Source organism: Anomaloglossus baeobatrachus, chromosome 6 (genome assembly GCF_048569485.1).
Source record: "Anomaloglossus baeobatrachus isolate aAnoBae1 chromosome 6, aAnoBae1.hap1, whole genome shotgun sequence".
Classification (NCBI taxonomy): Eukaryota; Metazoa; Chordata; class Amphibia; order Anura; family Aromobatidae; genus Anomaloglossus; species Anomaloglossus baeobatrachus.
The window spans coordinates 331111349-331130621 of record NC_134358.1 but is presented as its reverse complement, the minus strand read 5'-3'; the positions used below and the strand labels follow the sequence as shown (position 1 = coordinate 331130621).

The window sequence follows — 19273 nt, the reverse complement described above, 5'->3', positions numbered from 1 at the left end:
CAATGGCCACATCCAGTTTGGGAGCCTTGTCCCAGAAGGAACAGGCCGCATCCTCAAAGGGGTACTTCCGTTTGAAAGTCGCCCGGGATGGAACTTCTCTTATCCGGCTTCTTCCATTCTCTAGTAATGAGACTTAATCCTATCATAGCAAAGCATAGCGCTTTTCCCCGTCTAGTCCACTAAACATGCAATCGTGCACTGTCTTCTCGACCCCTTCTTCCTGGATGCCAATAGTGGATAGCACTGACTTAACCAATTTTCCCATGTTCTGAACAGGGAAACAATAACGGCCGCCAGAGTCACTATCAGAAAAGGAGGGAGAAAACGAGTCAGAAGATTCACATTCCCCTTCAGATTTATCAGACTCCTCAAAAACAGGGGAAGCAGGTGCACCTCTATTATGGCCTATACCTCAGATACAAGGAGTCCAGGGGTTCCTTGATTTCTGCTCTGATCAGGGATTTTAGACCCGTCTCAAACTCCGGGGTCTCCTCCGAGAAGGTCTGCTGTATGCAATTTTGGCAAAGATTTTTAGTCCATGTACTGGATAATTCTTTGCTGCAGAGAGCCCATTACCTGTGCCTGGTCTTAGACCAGCACTTTTTAGGTCTATCAGGAACCTGAAAGACAGACAGAAAAAAAGAGGGTCTCTATCAGTGAACTTTCACAGAGATCACTCACCCTTAGCAAAAGGGCGGTACCAGGCTAGAAGGAGAAATGACACCAGACAACTCCTCTGGAGGGCTTCCGGGATCTACCAGATTTCAGTTACACTGACTGGACCGGTCGTCACTCTTCTCAGAGCATCGACCACTCGAGGTAGTTGCACGGCTGTCTCTACCTTGGCGGGATGCAGTCTTCTTTTTTGGCGAGACCGCCTGTGGCGACCGCACTAGCAACGGTGATGATTACTGCTGCTGTTCTTCATCTATTTTGCTGGAGGGCAAGGCTAAATGATACTGAGCCTGCTCCCTGCCAGCTCTCTGTTTAAAAAGCCCTCCGGAATCCTCTCAGAGTGCGTCACTTACGGGAAGTGACATCAATACCGCATTTGCAGGGATTCCCATTATAAGAGAGATCCCGCGCATGCGCAGACTGCCTCCTCCATCCAAGATGGCGCCGCCCTGAATGCCACCAAGCACGCTAACCCCCCCCGCACTTACTGGGTAAGCTCTGCAATATCGCTGCTGCGGCAGTATTCCGGCACCTACCCGGTCCCCAAGGAATGAAATGCAACATGGAGCAGGGAGAACCCTGCCAGCACGTACAGTCACTACCTCTGTGGGTCTGCTGTAGCATGTACTTCGGTCCTCTGCCGGCCGAGGCAGAGCCTGTGCGGCTACCCGATACTCCGGCCCAGACCAATATACTGTCGGCGTCAGCCCATAAGGGCCCTCTGAACCGCCATCTGGAGGATCCCTGTTCAAGGGCAGGAAACCAACTAATGCGGGGAGAGGTGCCGCCGCTTTTTGTCCAGGAGGTTTCCTGTCCTTGAAGGGCGGATCCCCCCTCTCATGGTGCTGTCAAGGGTGATTGAAAAAACACGTCCAGCAAATGGATGACATCAATGTACAGATCGAGCTCTGTTTGCTTACAACATTGAAAGTACATAAGCTTTAAAATGTCTATTTCTTTAGCAATACGGGAAAGACGCGAATGACACACAGATTGAAAACACTGATGACACTGGTACAGTTTTTTCCACGTACGTATTATGGAGGCCCTAGATGGTTATAAAAAAAAAATGGTATTAAAGTACCATAGAACACAAGAAAGTGCATTTTTAGGACATATTGCAACTCAACATTGGAAAAGACTATTTGGAATAAGGTAATGTATGTTGGACACAGAAAATTAAACACTTACATGGCAAAAGAATTCAGGTGGCTCAGGTTTCGGTTTGCTTTTACACGAAGGTGGTTTCTCCATCTCTACTTTTTGCCCTAGAGAATAAAAAATAAATAGGTTACCACCTGCACACCAGCTATAGCAAAGAACTGACCAGCCACAAGTGGGGCACAGGATCCAGCCGCAGACATCCTGCACACAGGCTATAGCAAAGAACTGGCCAGCCACACGTGGGGCACAGGATCAAGCTGCAGACATCCTGCACACCAGCTATAGCAAAGAACTGGCCAGCCACACGTGGGGCACAGGATCAAGCTGCAGACATCCTGCACACCAGCTATAGCAAAGAACTGACCAGCCACAAGTGGGGCAAAGGATCCAGCCGCAGACATCCTGCACACAGGCTATAGCAAAGAACTGGCCAGCCACACGTGGGGCACAGGATCCAGCCGCAGACATCCTGCACACCAGCTATAGCAAAGAACTGGCCAGCCACACGTGGGGCACAGGATCTAGCCGCAGACATCCTGCACACAGGCTATAGCAAAGAACTGGCCAGCCACACGTGGGGCACAGGATCCAGCCGCAGACATCCTGCACACAGGCTATAGCAAAGAACTGGCCAGCCACACGTGGGGCACAGGATCCAGCCGCAGACATCCTGTACACAGGCTATAGCAAAGAACTGGCCAGCCACACGTGGGGCACAGGATCCAGCCGCAGACATCCTGTACACAGGCTATATCAAAGAACTGGCAAGCCACACGTGGGGCACAGGATCCAGCCGCAGACATCCTGCACACCAGCTATAGCAAAGAACTGGCCAGCCACACGTGGGGCACAGGATCCAGCCGCAGACATCCTGCACACCGGCTATATCAAAGAACTGGCCAGCCACACGTGGGGCACAGGATCCAGCCGCAGACATCCTGCACACCGGCTATATCAAAGAACTGGCCAGCCACACGTGGGGCACAGGATCCAGCCGCAGACATCCTGCACACAGGCTATAGCAAAGAACTGGCCAGCCACACGTGGGGCACAGGATCCAGCCGCAGACATCCTGCACACAGGCTATAGCAAAGAACTGGCCAGCCACACGTGGGGCACAGGATCCAGCCGCAGACATCCTGCACACAGGATATAGCAAAGAACTGGCCAGCCACAAGTGGGGCACAGGATCCAGCTGCAGACATCCTGCACACAGGATCTAGCAAAGAACTGGCCAGCCACACGTGGGGCACAGGATCCAGCCGCAGACATCCTGCACACAGGCTATAGCAAAGAACTGGCCAGCCACAAGTGGGGCACAGGATCCAGCTGCAGATATCCTGCACACAGGATCTAGCAAAGAACTGGCCAGCCACACGTGGGGCACAGGATCCAGCCGCAGACATCCTGCACACAGGCTATAGCAAAGAACTGGCCAGCCACACGTGGGGCACAGGATCCAGCCGCAGACATCCTGCACACAGGCTATAGCAAAGAACTGGCAAGCCACACGTGGGGCACAGGATCCAGCCGCAGACACCCTGCACACCAGCTATAGCAAAGAACTGGCCAGCCACACGTGGGGCACAGGATCCAGCTGCAGACATCCTGCACACAGGATCTAGCAAAGAACTGGCCAGCCACACGTGGGGCACAGGATCCAGCCGCAGACATCCTGCACACAGGATCTAGCAAAGAACTGGCCAGCCACACGTGGGGCACAGGATCCAGCCGCAGACATCCTGCACACAGGATCTAGCACATAACTGGCCAGCCACACGTGGGGCACAGGATCCAGCCGCAGACATCCTGCACACAGGATCTAGCACATAACTGGCCGGCCACAGCTGGGGCACAGAAATTCATCCACAATCCACCTGCACACAGGCTAGCAAGAAACAAAAGACCAGCCATACCTGGGGCACAGAAATGCAACCGCTATAACACAGTGACTATCGGGGTTCTGCCAAGTACACAAGAACCCCCGACAACACAGGGCACATGATACAATGGTGGGCCCTGGTGCGAGGGAATGGTCTCTGAATAGCTTCCTGGTCCACATCTCACAGCTTCTTTCTGGAGGCAAGCTAAGCAAAAGCCATCACCTGCATTTACCAGGGCTGGGAGGCAAGCTTTTATAGCAGAAGAAATTAGTAACAGAACAGCTGATACCAGCTTTCATTCAGAGCATAGAAAACTAGAGGAACTACTTAAAGGGAACCTGTCAGGACCAATATGCACCCAGACCCATAAGCAGTTCTGCGTACTTATTTCTAATCCCTGCCTAACCCTCCCTGTATCTACCATAGTAGCATACATAAAGAGATCTTTAGAAAACGTATTTCTAAAGATCCTTTATGGCTAGTTTCACACTTGCGTTTTTTTTCTTTCAGTCGCAATCCGCCGTTTTGGAAAAAAGCTGCTTCCCATAGACTTGTATGGACGACGGATTGCAACTGATGGACCTGCGTTGCTTCCGCTGGCCAACGCTGAGTTGCTTCCACCAGGCGGAAGGAACGCAGCATGTAGCGTTTTATGAGCGGCGGAATCCTTTATTTCTTCACTGCGCATGCTAATTTTTTTTTTTTTTTTAAAATCACAGAAACTTTGTTTTGTCTCTTGGTGGCCGAACGATCAGCTGATTGCCCGGCGGCCGGCTTTTGAGAGCGCTCAGCTGATCGCCCGGCTTTTGAGAGCGCTCAGCTGATCGTTCACAATAGTCTGCCGCCGGTAAACTAAAAAAAAAAAAAAAAAATTCCGTTTTGTACGATCCGTTGCGGCACTATATGCAACGCATCCGTCACACAACGCAATGGATGCCGTTCAACGCAAGTGTGAAACTAGCCTGACATGCTGATGAGCGCAGGGACTAGTGGCAGGAAAGTTATTTCCCCCGAATAGTCTGCCCTCTTAGAATGGTAGCACACCCACAGGAGGTGTGCCAACTTGCTATTGAATGCCCAGTGTCATTGGTGGTGCAAGCTTGGCCACCTGCACACCGCCATCAGCTTGGAACTACTGGCCGGTCACCCCTGGAGCACAGCAGGGCCACCTGCACCCCGGCTTCAGCATGGAACTACTGGCCGGTCACCCCCGGAGCACAGCAGGGCCACCTGCACCCCGGCTTCAGCATGGATCTACTGGCCGGTCACCCCTGGAGCACAGCAGGGCCACCTGCACCCCGGCTTCAGCATGGAACTACTGGCCGGTCACCCCTGGAGCACAGCAGGGCCACCTGCACCCCGGCTTCAGCATGGAACTACTGGCCGGTCACCACTGGAGCACAGCAGGGCCACCTGCACCCCGGCTTCAGCATGGAACTACTGGCCGGTCACCCCTGGAGCACAGCAGGGCCACCTGCACCCTGGCTTCAGCATGGATCTACTGGCCGGTCACCCCTGGAGCACAGCAGGGCCACCTGCACCCCGGCTTCAGCATGGATCTACTGGCCGGTCACCCCTGGAGCACAGCAGGGCCACCTGCACCCCGGCTTCAGCATGGAACTACTGGCCGGTAACCCCTGGAGCACAGCAGGGCCACCTGCACCCTGGCTTCAGCATGGATCTACTGGCCGGTCACCCCTGGAGCACAGCAGGGCCACCTGCACCCCGGCTTCAGCATGGAACTACTGGCCGGTCACCACTGGAGCACAGCAGGGCCACCTGCACCCCGGCTTCAGCATACACTACTGGCCGGTCACCCCTGGAGCACAGCAGGGCCACCTGCACCCCGGCTTCAGCATGGAACTACTGGCCGGTCACCCCTGGAGCACAGCAGGGCCACCTGCACCCCGGCTTCAGCATGGAACTACTGGCCGGTCACCCCTGGAGCACAGCAGGGCCACCTGCACCCCGGCTTCAGCATGGAACTACTGGCCGGTCACCCCCGGAGCACAGCAGGGCCACCTGCACCCTGGCTTCAGCATGGATCTACTGGCCGGTCACCACTGGAGCACAGCAGGGCCACCTGCACCCCGGCTTCAGCATGGAACTACTGGCCGGTCACCCCTGGAGCACAGCAGGGCCACCTGCACCCCGGCTTCAGCATGGATCTACTGGCCGGTCACCACTGGAGCACAGCAGGGCCACCTGCACCCTGGCTTCAGCATGGATCTACTGGCCGGTCACCCCTGGAGCACAGCAGGGCCACCTGCACCCTGGCTTCAGCATGGATCTACTGGCCGGTCACCACTGGAGCACAGCAGGGCCACCTGCACCCCGGCTTCAGCATGGAACTACTGGCCGGTCACCCCTGGAGCACAGCAGGGCCACCTGCACCCCAGCTTCAGCATGGATCTACTGGCCGGTCACCACTGGAGCACAGCAGGGCCACCTGCACCCCGGCTTCAGCATGGATCTACTGGCCGGTCACCACTGGAGCACAGCAGGGCCACCTGCACCCTGGCTTCAGCATGGATCTACTGGCCGGTCACCCCTGGAGCACAGCAGGGCCACCTGCACCCTGGCTTCAGCATGGATCTACTGGCCGGTCACCACTGGAGCACAGCAGGGCCACCTGCACCCTGGCTTCAGCATGGATCTACTGGCCGGTCACCCCTGGAGCACAGCAGGGCCACCTGCACCCCGGCTTCAGCATGGAACTACTGGCCGGTCACCACTGGAGCACAGCAGGGCCACCTGCACCCCGGCTTCAGCATACACTACTGGCCGGTCACCCCTGGAGCACAGCAGGGCCACCTGCACCCCGGCTTCAGCATGGAACTACTGGCCGGTCACCCCTGGAGCACAGCAGGGCCACCTGCACCCCGGCTTCAGCATGGAACTACTGGCCGGTCACCCCTGGAGCACAGCAGGGCCACCTGCACCCCGGCTTCAGCATGGATCTACTGGCCGGTCACCACTGGAGCACAGCAGGGCCACCTGCACCCCGGCTTCAGCATGGATCTACTGGCCGGTCACCCCTGGAGCACAGCAGGGCCACCTGCACCCCGGCTTCAGCATGGAACTACTGGCCGGTCACCCCTGGAGCACAGCAGGACCACCTGCACCCCGGCTTCAGCATACACTACTGGAGGCCTGGGTGGACCCGTACTTAGCAGTGCTCGGTCTGGTTGCCTATCTGCTGCTCAGGACACGCTTACACCCATATCTAATGTGCAGCCATCCAGAGGCCTTCAGAGCTGAGCGGTGGGCACGGTCGGGACGAGATACAGGCACAGGGCATTAGAGACCCGTTCACACGACAATGACACATTACCGCACAGGTGGAGAACAGCCATTATCAGTCACACTACACATTGAGCCCTCACCGACACCACTAGTCCTCAGTAGCCGGCGGCTAGCTCACAGAGCACAGGGACCAACGGACAGGCCTGTCATGGAGCCCAGGGGCACGAGCACTACTCCCGGTGCTGAGACTCACAATGTGGTGGCGTCCAGAACGGAGCTGCTCCTGTGACGGATAGATGTGACAGGAAGAGGAGGGCCTCACTCACAGGAAAGGGCGGGGCTTCCTCCGTGGGAAGGGGCGGGGCTTCTCCACTGCAAGGGATCTATTTAGCACTACTAGTGACTGCATTCTAGTCACCTACTAGTGAGCCGGCCACAGTGGTCCTCACAGGAGCAGCACCAATCCAGATGCAGCCGTGCACTGGCTCAACCACGGCGTAAACAACAAACACGTTTCCTGGTGTAGTCACGTGACGCTCAACCCCACGTTATTGTTATTAGTATTGTCACATCTGCCAGCTGCATTCTAGTAGGTCCCATACAGTAACATGGCCTGGCCCGATTATACACTCACGGCAGCATTCACTTTTCTCCACGCGAAGTCTGTGCCACTGCGATTATGGGAATTGCCCTTATCAAACATGGCCACACAAGTGTGTCAGTGAACTGGCGGAGACAAAACCGGAAGTTGCGTTGCCCGGCACAGGAAGTGAGCGTGGCCCGCAAGTGTCGGCGTTGATTTCAGTGACGGACAGTGCTGTGCAGCGGCAGGCATGGCCTCTAACAACAGCGTGGCTGTCACCATCACACATGGTAATAAATGGCATTCCCTGGAGCGGCAGGGTGTTGTGTGGCTAGCAGGGCCATTCATTACTGTGCCAGCATGATGCTCGTGGGGCGGTGCACGGGGCTGGCTCCTGGGATTGTCAGTAAGGATTGGTGGCCAGCTCACATGGTGAGGGGTGTAGTCTACTGACCTGTCACCAGTATGCCCCTAAAGGCCGCGAGTTTCCCCATAACTGGCTTGGATGGTGGGCTAACCCTCGGCTGTGAAAGACCCCAATTACTTCACATTCAGCCCTAACATGGCCCCCTACTGTGTCGCCGTCTCGGTGGCCCCCTACTGTGTCCTCGTCTTGGTGGCCCCCTACTGTGTCTCGGTGGCCCCCTACTGTGTCGCCGTCTCGGTGGCCCCCTACTGTGTCCTTGTCTCGGTGGCCCCCTACTGTGTCCTTGTCTCGGTGGCCCCCTACTGTGTCCTTGTCTCGGTGGCCCCCTACTGTGTCCTTGTCTCGGTGGCCCCCTACTGTGTCCTTGTCTCGGTGGCCCCCCTACTGTGTCCTTGTCTCGGTGGCCCCCCTACTGTGTCCTTGTCTCGGTGGCCCCCCTACTGTGTCCTTGTCTCGGTGGCCCCCTACTGTGTCGCCGTCTCGGTGGCCCCCTACTGTGTCGCCGTCTCGGTGGCCCCCTACTGTGTCCTCGTCTTGGTGGCCCCCTACTGTGTCTCGGTGGCCCCCTACTGTGTCGCCGTCTCGGTGGCCCCCTACTGTGTCCTTGTCTCGGTGGCCCCCTACTGTGTCCTTGTCTCGGTGGCCCCCTACTGTGTCCTTGTCTCGGTGGCCCCCCTACTGTGTCCTTGTCTCGGTGGCCCCCCTACTGTGTCCCCGTCTCGGTGGCTCCCAACTATGGCCCTGTATTGTTGGGCCCCCAATTGGGGCCCCGTATCTGTAGCCCCCATGTTGTTTTCTCCATATCAGTGGCCCTCAACTATGATCCCGTATCAGTGACCCCCAAACTGCCCCCGTATCAGTGGCTCCTATCAGTGCCCCCCAAGTAGCCGAATTTGTAAAACCAAGTGTTCTCCAATGCCATGGCAGGACAATGTTCCTAGTAGTAGGGCCAAGGCCCTGTGTGACATATGGCAATTTCCATGTCAGTAGCCCTTAATGACGAGTACTGAAAACCATGAAATGATCCACAATATGGGTGAAATGGAGAGAGCAGTGCTGCCATTGCTCGGGCTTTCTCCAGTGGTGGCTGGGCAGCCTGTGACATTGCTCCAGGTCAGTGTGAGCACAGCTGGACCCGTCCAGTATTTTTCCTTCCTGTAGAATCAGTGCTGCTTCGTGCCATGGCTTCCTCAGCCCCAGGAGCCTTCGCTGAGGGCTGGTTTATGACGGGCAAGCTGTCGGTTTGGTGGTACCATTTTAGTTCTTTTCAGGAGACTAGATGACTCAAAAACCCAGTAATCATATTGCTTTTTTCTTAATGGTGTTTACACTATAGGTTAAATAATGAAGTGGGTCAGTTGTCTGGATTCCTATAGACACAGTGATACTAAATATGTTTATCTTTTCCATTTCTTTCTGGGGGAGCAATTTACACTTTTGTTTTCTTACATTGCCCCCAGGGGACATGACCTTGCAATTGCCTGGTCGCTCCCTCAATATCTTCCAATACCTTTATATACCGTAGTAGTATGCGATGAAGCCCCCAGCTGCCATATAACACCTTGGCACCCCACAGTTGCATCGTGCATGAGCGATGTGTGCCATAATGGACTCACCGTGTATTGTACCTCTTAACGGGGTGGGCCAAAACTAAAATTTATCTTAATCCTAAACGCCAATTTAATGTCATTATTTTTAATCTTTTCTTCTAATCTACTTGAAAATTCCTTACCATTCCCTCTCTACGCTAACTGCTATATTTCTTTTTTTTGCTACATCCTCTTTGATGATTTTTTAAAGAATCCCAGTGCATGCTGGGATATTTAAATGAGATGTCAAAGACTGCTGTCACTATCACAGCGCCCGCCCCATCCCTGAAATGAAGCGTCATCAGTGGCGTCCATTTAAGGGGTCGGGCGTGCGTCGGTTGTCAATCTATACGGATTTACAGTGGATTCTTGTCACTGTACAGTATACACAGGGGACAGTGTGCTCTCTCGCCAGTTCTGATCAGAAGTAAGGAGACGGCAAGAGGCACACTGTCAGTGCAAATTGTAAGAATAGTCGGCATCCAGAAAAGGCACAGAGCAACGCCACCTCGCCATCATGTCACTGATGACCCTTCATTTCAGGGAGGGGGCAGAGACTGCAGCAGTGACCACACCTCTGCCCCGTTGATGACTTATCTATCCCAGCATGCACTGGGATTCTCAATTGAAGGTTCCTCAAAGAGGAAATAAAGTAGCATAGTGCGGTAACAGTTGGGACTTTTTAATGAATGTATATTAGAAAAGCCATTAGATTGACATTATATAGGCATTTAGGATTGAATGTAAATTTTAGTTGCGGACCACCCCTTTTAACAGCCATGTTCTGGGCTCTGACTGCAGAACTGTAGCTAATTTATGAGACTGCAGATTGCTAAATCGTGACCGTGCACAATGCTCACACTCATTCCCCTATATTCCCAGCTCGTGTGCAGTCACACTGTGGTCATCCGCTTCTTCTCAGGAGAATCATAACAGTGTGTGCATTCCACAATGAGTCCCTGGGAGTGACGGAAATTAGTTTAGGGCCCCAAAAACCTTTTAAATGTAGCTGTCAATCATAGAGATCAGTGCTCCTGAGGAGCCGCTCCATACGCACACTACTATGACAGAGGTCAGCAAGCAGTTGTAGGAGTTGTCGAAGATTAGAAAGATGTCAGCGTTCTGTTAGATAGGCAACCCCTCTGAATGGCTAGTGGGCTACAGAAAAAACACATGCGTAACTGCCAGTGTGCTCCATGGAGAACAAAAAAAAGTTTGCTTACATGGCGCTGTTAATTTCCACAGTGCCTTCCAGACATCATACATCCCAGATCGGCACCACCCTGTGATGCCCGTGCTCTGATTTCCAGAGGTCACTTGGCTTTGTCATTTATTATAGATATGCTTGGATAGTAAGGTAGGTGCTAGGGACCACAGTCTCAGCGTCCAGCTAGAATATAGGCTCAGCACTGAAAATGTGTAGGCGAAGTAGCCAAGATCATTTATTGAGGTGTCTGCGAAAAGCTTGTTATAGCAATGTTCAGTCAGGCTGCAGATGTGGCACACGTGTTGTTGGCCATGTCTGGATACCTTCCTCCAATACAGCCAAAAGTGATGCACGTAGCAAGCTGGGACTACTTCCAGCAGTAATGTCAATGGCCTTGTCTGCGTATATTCTGGAGTCCTATTCTAGGGGTTTGAATGTAAGCACCAACAGAGCCAATGAATGTAATCTAAAACGTGGTGTGAACATTGCCCTATTCTCACATACTCTGTCCTGCAAGATGACTGTGACTCGTAATGGTTGGAATCTCTTGGCTTTGGCTTTAAAACTGCATGAAAACCCTGAATGTGGAAACGTACTTTTCTGTCTGTGCATTCATACAAACACCTACCTAATCGCACGCAGCGAGGAGGTTTCGTATGTCGGATAAAGCTAGGCATGGTGGGAGTTCTTCTTACATTGGTCATTGCAGTGTGCGCACGGACCTCTCCGGCCGTTGGAGGGTGCGCACGGACCTCTCACAGACAGCTGGGATTTGTTATCACGGCTTGACATCATTTCTTCATCAGTGTTTGGCGTGTCAGTTTCAGAATTTTTTTTTAACGGGCTTTTAAGAAGTTTTCTCAAGCTTCTATCAAACAGACATGACAATTGGATGGTATAAAGAAGGCATCTGAATTCTTTTTTTTTTTTTTGTTCTCTCTGACCCATAGACTTGCATTAGTGAGTTTAATCTGTAACTTGCATTAAAATCAGCCATGTTTTTGGATTTTGGTGCGGACCACTCAGTCTGCAGACATACACAGACCTGTGAACAGCCCCATAAAGATCAGTTATATCTGTAAAATATGTATGGATATAACTATGTGCAAAACTGATGTCAGAATGACCCCGGAGGTGCTTCATATATTCCTCAAGGCTGTCGTGCTCGGGTCAGGAGAGCTGTGGCCAGCCCGAATGAGCCCTGACTGGGAGAGGAGGGATAGGGAGAGCCAGAAGCCATTGTATCCGAATCTGCAGAGTAGCTACCATAGCTAGATACCATAAGAACTGATTCACACTGCCGATATCGACGGGTTCAGCCCACGGTCAAATGTGTTTGGGGACCCCAGCTGACTGATGGTTGGGGGCAATGCCAATTGCACATGTCAGATTAAAAATAAACCTGTCCGTATCCTTGGTCTCCCTGAGGCAAGTTGCTGGCCGAGGTGTCAGGCAGCGGAGGCCAAGTGAGCGCTCTTGTGAGTGTATGTGCTGAGATGACTGGGCCGAAGCTTCATTTGGCCAATAGCCATTTGTGTATTCATGAAAACAAATTAGAAAATTGCTTAACTTTGTATGTAGGAACTAGTGACCCTAGGCTGTGTGCACTCAGGGAGATGCTCTGCAGGGCTCTCTGGCTATACATACCATTGTGTATTATAGTACTGGCCCTAGGCTGTGTGCACACAGGGAGATGCTCTGCAGGGCTCTCTGGCTATACATACCATTGTGTATTATAGTACTGGCCCTAGGCTGTGTGCACACAGGGAGATGCTCTGCAGGGCTCTCTGGCTATACATACCATTGTGTATTATAGTACTGGCCCTAGGCTGTGTGCACACAGGGAGATGCTCTGCAGGGCTCTCTGGCTATACATACCATTGTGTATTAGTACTGGCCCTAGGCTGTGTGCACTCAGGGAGATGCTCTGCAGGGCTCTCTGGCTATACATACCATTGTGTATTAGTACTGGCCCTAGGCTGTGTGCACACAGGGAGATGCTCTGCAGGGCTCTCTGGCTATACATACCATTGTGTATTAGTACTGGCCCTAGGCTGTGTGCACACAGGGAGATGCTCTCCAGGGCTCTCTGGCTATACATACCATTGTGTATTATAGTACTGGCCCTAGGCTGTGTGCACACAGGGAGATGCTCTGCAGGGCTCTCTGGCTATACATACCATTGTGTATTAGTACTGGCCCTAGGCTGTGTGCACACAGGGAGATGCTCTGCAGGGCTCTCTGGCTATACATACCATTGTGTATTATAGTACTGGCCCTAGGCTGTGTGCACACAGGGAGATGCTCTGCAGGGCTCTCTGGCTATACATACCATTGTGTATTATAGTACTGGCCCTAGGCTGTGTGCACTCAGGGAGATGCTCTGCAGGGCTCTCTGGCTATACATACCATTGTGTATTAGTACTGGCCCTAGGCTGTGTGCACACAGGGAGATGCTCTGCAGGGCTCTCTGGCTATACATACCATTGTGTATTAGTACTGGCCCTAGGCTGTGTGCACACAGGGAGATGCTCTGCAGGGCTCTCTGGCTATACATACCATTGTGTATTATAGTACTGGCCCTAGGCTGTGTGCACACAGGGAGATGCTCTGCAGGGCTCTCTGGCTATACATACCATTGTGTATTATAGTACTGGCCCTAGGCTGTGTGCACACAGGGAGATGCTCTGCAGGGCTCTCTGGCTATACATACCATTGTGTATTAGTACTGGCCCTAGGCTGTGTGCACACAGGGAGATGCTCTGCAGGGCTCTCTGGCTATACATACCATTGTGTATTATAGTACTGGCCCTAGGCTGTGTGCACACAGGGAGATGCTCTGCAGGGCTCTCTGGCTATACATACCATTGTGTATTATAGTACTGGCCCTAGGCTGTGTGCACACAGGGAGATGCTCTGCAGGGCTCTCTGGCTATACATACCATTGTGTATTATAGTACTGGCCCTAGGCTGTGTGCACACAGGGAGATGCTCTGCAGGGCTCTCTGGCTATACATACCATTGTGTATTAGTACTGGCCCTAGGCTGTGTGCACACAGGGAGATGCTCTGCAGGGCTCTCTGGCTATACATACCATTGTGTATTAGTACTGGCCCTAGGCTGTGTGCACACAGGGAGATGCTCTGCAGGGCTCTCTGGCTATACATACCATTGTGTATTAGTACTGGCCCTAGGCTGTGTGCACACAGGGAGATGCTCTGCAGGGCTCTCTGGCTATACATACCATTGTGTATTATAGTACTGGCCCTAGGCTGTGTGCACACAGGGAGATGCTCTGCAGGGCTCTCTGGCTATACATACCATTGTGTATTATAGTACTGGCCCTAGGCTGTGTGCACACAGGGAGATGCTCTGCAGGGCTCTCTGGCTATACATACCATTGTGTATTATAGTACTGGCCCTAGGCTGTGTGCACACAGGGAGATGCTCTGCAGGGCTCTCTGGCTATACATACCATTGTGTATTATAGTACTGGCCCTAGGCTGTGTGCACACAGGGAGATGCTCTGCAGGGCTCTCTGGCTATACATACCATTGTGTATTATAGTACTGGCCCTAGGCTGTGTGCACACAGGGAGATGCTCTGCAGGGCTCTCTGGCTATACATACCATTGTGTATTATAGTACTGGCCCTAGGCTGTGTGCACACAGGGAGATGCTCTGCAGGGCTCTCTGGCTATACATACCATTGTGTATTATAGTACTGGCCCTAGGCTGTGTGCACACAGGGAGATGCTCTGCAGGGCTCTCTGGCTATACATACCATTGTGTATTATAGTACTGGCCCTAGGCTGTGTGCACACAGGGAGATGCTCTGCAGGGCTCTCTGGCTATACATACCATTGTGTATTATAGTACTGGCCCTAGGCTGTGTGCACACAGGGAGATGCTCTGCAGGGCTCTCTGGCTATACATACCATTGTGTATTAGTACTGGCCCTAGGCTGTGTGCACACAGGGAGATGCTCTGCAGGGCTCTCTGGCTATACATACCATTGTGTATTAGTACTGGCCCTAGGCTGTGTGCACACAGGGAGATGCTCTGCAGGGCTCTCTGGCTATACATACCATTGTGTATTAGTACTGGCCCTAGGCTGTGTGCACACAGGGAGATGCTCTGCAGGGCTCTCTGGCTATACATACCATTGTGTATTAGTACTGGCCCTAGGCTGTGTGCACACAGGGAGATGCTCTGCAGGGCTCTCTGGCTATACATACCATTGTGTATTAGTACTGGCCCTAGGCTGTGTGCACACAGGGAGATGCTCTGCAGGGCTCTCTGGCTATACATACCATTGTGTATTATAGTACTGGCCCTAGGCTGTGTGCACACAGGGAGATGCTCTGCAGGGCTCTCTGGCTATACATACCATTGTGTATTATAGTACTGGCCCTAGGCTGTGTGCACACAGGGAGATGCTCTGCAGGGCTCTCTGGCTATACATACCATTGTGTATTATAGTACTGGCCCTAGGCTGTGTGTGCACACAGGGAGATGCTCTGCAGGGCTCTCTGGCTATACATACCATTGTGTATTATAGTACTGGCCCTAGGCTGTGTGCACACAGGGAGATGCTCTGCAGGGCTCTCTGGCTATACATACCATTGTGTATTAGTACTGGCCCTAGGCTGTGTGCACACAGGGAGATGCTCTGCAGGGCTCTCTGGCTATACATACCATTGTGTATTATAGTACTGGCCCTAGGCTGTGTGCACACAGGGAGATGCTCTGCAGGGCTCTCTGGCTATACATACCATTGTGTATTATAGTACTGGCCCTAGGCTGTGTGCACACAGGGAGATGCTCTGCAGGGCTCTCTGGCTATACATACCATTGTGTATTAGTACTGGCCCTAGGCTGTGTGCACACAGGGAGATGCTCTGCAGGGCTCTCTGGCTATACATACCATTGTGTATTATAGTACTGGCCCTAGGCTATGTGCACACAGGGAGATGCTCTGCAGGGCTCTCTGGCTATACATACCATTGTGTATTATAGTACTGGCCCTAGGCTATGTGCACACAGGGAGATGCTCTGCAGGGCTCTCTGGCTATACATACCATTGTGTATTATAGTACTGGCCCTAGGCTGTGTGCACACAGGGAGATGCTCTGCAGGGCTCTCTGGCTATACATACCATTGTGTATTCTAGTACTGGCCCTAGGCTGTGTGCACACAGGGAGATGCTCTGCAGGGCTCTCTGGCTATACATACCATTGTGTATTAGTACTGGCCCTAGGCTGTGTGCACACAGGGAGATGCTCTCCAGGGCTCTCTGGCTATACATACCATTGTGTATTAGTACTGGCCCTAGGCTGTGTGCACACAGGGAGATGCTCTGCAGGGCTCTCTGGCTATACATACCATTGTGTATTATAGTACTGGCCCTAGGCTGTGTGCACACAGGGAGATGCTCTGCAGGGCTCTCTGGCTATACATACCATTGTGTATTAGTACTGGCCCTAGGCTGTGTGCACACAGGGAGATGCTCTGCAGGGCTCTCTGGCTATACATACCATTGTGTATTAGTACTGGCCCTAGGCTGTGTGCACACAGGGAGATGCTCTGCAGGGCTCTCTGGCTATACATACCATTGTGTATTATAGTACTGGCCCTAGGTTGTGTGCACACAGGGAGATGCTCTGCAGGGCTCTCTGGCTATACATACCATTGTGTATTAGTACTGGCCCTAGGCTGTGTGCACACAGGGAGATGCTCTGCAGGGCTCTCTGGCTATACATACCATTGTGTATTATAGTACTGGCCCTAGGCTGTGTGCACACAGGGAGATGCTCTGCAGGGCTCTCTGGCTATACATACCATTGTGTATTATAGTACTGGCCCTAGGCTGTGTGCACACAGGGAGATGCTCTGCAGGGCTCTCTGGCTATACATACCATTGTGTATTATAGTACTGGCCCTAGGCTGTGTGCACACAGGGAGATGCTCTGCAGGGCTCTCTGGCTATACATACCATTGTGTATTAGTACTGGCCCTAGGCTGTGTGCACACAGGGAGATGCTCTGCAGGGCTCTCTGGCTATACATACCATTGTGTATTATAGTACTGGCCCTAGGCTATGTGCACACAGGGAGATGCTCTGCAGGGCTCTCTGGCTATACATACCATTGTGTATTATAGTACTGGCCCTAGGCTATGTGCACACAGGGAGATGCTCTGCAGGGCTCTCTGGCTATACATACCATTGTGTATTATAGTACTGGCCCTAGGCTGTGTGCACACAGGGAGATGCTCTGCAGGGCTCTCTGGCTATACATACCATTGTGTATTCTAGTACTGGCCCTAGGCTGTGTGCACACAGGGAGATGCTCTGCAGGGCTCTCTGGCTATACATACCATTGTGTATTAGTACTGGCCCTAGGCTGTGTGCACACAGGGAGATGCTCTCCAGGGCTCTCTGGCTATACATACCATTGTGTATTAGTACTGGCCCTAGGCTGTGTGCACACAGGGAGATGCTCTGCAGGGCTCTCTGGCTATACATACCATTGTGTATTATAGTACTGGCCCTAGGCTGTGTGCACACAGGGAGATGCTCTGCAGGGCTCTCTGGCTATACATACCATTGTGTATTAGTACTGGCCCTAGGCTGTGTGCACACAGGGAGATGCTCTGCAGGGCTCTCTGGCTATACATACCATTGTGTATTAGTACTGGCCCTAGGCTGTGTGCACACAGGGAGATGCTCTGCAGGGCTCTCTGGCTATACATACCATTGTGTATTATAGTACTGGCCCTAGGTTGTGTGCACACAGGGAGATGCTCTGCAGGGCTCTCTGGCTATACATACCATTGTGTATTAGTACTGGCCCTAGGCTGTGTGCACACAGGGAGATGCTCTGCAGGGCTCTCTGGCTATACATACCATTGTGTATTATAGTACTGGACCTAGGCTGTGTGCACACAGGGAGATGCTCTGCAGGGCTCTCTGGCTATACATACCATTGTGTATTATAGTACTGGCCCTAGGCTGTGTGCACACAGGGAGATGCTCTGCAGGGCTCTCTGGCTATACATACCATTGTGTATTATAGTACTGGCCCTAGGCTGTGTGCACACAGGGAGATGCTCTGCAGGGCTCTCTGGCTATACATACCATTGTGTATTATAGTACTGGCCCTAGGCTGTGTGCACACAGGGAGATGCTCTGCAGGGCTCTCTGGCTATACATACCATTGTGTATTATAGTACTGGCCCTAGGCTGTGTGCACACAGGGAGATGCTCTGCAGGGCTCTCTGGCTATACATACCATTGTGTATTATAGTACTGGCCCTAGGCTGTGTGCACACAGGGAGATGCTCTGCAGGGCTCTCTGGCTATACATACCATTGTGTATTAGTACTGGCCCTAGGCTGTGTGCACACAGGGAGATGCTCTGCAGGGCTCTCTGGCTATACATACCATTGTGTATTAGTACTGGCCCTAGGCTGTGTGCACACAGGGAGATGCTCTGCAGGGCTCTCTGGCTATACATACCATTGTGTATTATAGTACTGGCCCTAGGTTGTGTGCACACAGGGAGATGCTCTGCAGGGCTCTCTGGCTATACATACCATTGTGTATTAGTACTGGCCCTAGGCTGTGTGCACACAGGGAGATGCTCTGCAGGGCTCTCTGGCTATACATACCATTGTGTATTATAGTACTGGCCCTAGGCTGTGTGCACACAGGGAGATGCTCTGCAGGGCTCTCTGGCTATACATACCATTGTGTATTATAGTACTGGCCCTAGGCTGTGTGCACACAGGGAGATGCTCTGCAGGGCTCTCTGGCTATACATACCATTGTGTATTATAGTACTGGCCCTAGGCTGTGTGCACACAGGGAGATGCTCTGCAGGGCTCTCTGGCTATACATACCATTGTGTATTATAGTACTGGCCCTAGGCTGTGTGCACACAGGGAGATGCTCTGCAGGGCTCTCTGGCTATACATACCATTGTGTATTATAGTACTGGCCCTAGGCTGTGTGCACACAGGGAGATGCTCTGCAGGGCTCTCTGGCTATACATACCATTGTGTATTATAGTACTGGCATTGTGGTAGAGATTTTCAGAAATCTCCACTCACAGCTGAAGCTTTTGAACAATGAAATCCACAGGAGCTGCTCGATCTGTAGTAGCTGGTGAATTTCACTACACAATTTCTGCTGTCACTTGTCCTTACTCCATTTAGGTGGAAATGGAGCCAAAAGTCACCATTCCGTACACCAGTAGTGATTCCGTACGCCAGTAGTGATTCCGTACGCCAGTAGTGATTCCGTACGCCAGTAGTGATTCCGTACGCCAGTAGTGATTCCGTACGCCAGTAGTGATTCCGTACGCCAGTAGTGATTCCGTACGCCAGTAGTGATTCCGTACGCCAGTAGTGATTCCGTACGCCAGTAGTTATTTTCCGTACATGAGCAGTTATTTCTTTGTCGCTCCATTGGGAGACCCAGACAATCGGGTGTATAGCT

The 19273-nt window shown here is 52.5% G+C and overlaps 2 protein-coding genes across 2 annotated transcripts in view; one reads left to right on the top strand and one right to left on the bottom strand.

The window, feature by feature from the left end:
* LOC142244335 (uncharacterized) overlaps nucleotides 1-7276 on the bottom strand; it is a 190460-nt gene extending 183184 nt beyond the window's left edge. Inside the window, exons 1-2 of the mRNA XM_075316541.1 lie at nucleotides 7222-7276; nucleotides 1867-1943 (exon numbers count right to left, since the gene is read on the bottom strand). Coding sequence (XP_075172656.1) covers nucleotides 1867-1929 — 63 coding nt within the window. The 5' untranslated portion in view covers nucleotides 1930-1943; nucleotides 7222-7276. The remainder of the gene's footprint in view (nucleotides 1-1866; nucleotides 1944-7221) is intronic.
* Nucleotides 7277-7710: 434 nt separating this feature from the next.
* Nucleotides 7711-19273, top strand: part of BAG1 (BAG cochaperone 1) — a 53365-nt gene continuing 41802 nt past the window's right edge. The window contains exon 1 of the mRNA XM_075316540.1: nucleotides 7711-7841. Within this exon, the coding sequence (XP_075172655.1) occupies nucleotides 7802-7841 (40 nt within the window). The 5' untranslated portion in view covers nucleotides 7711-7801. The remainder of the gene's footprint in view (nucleotides 7842-19273) is intronic.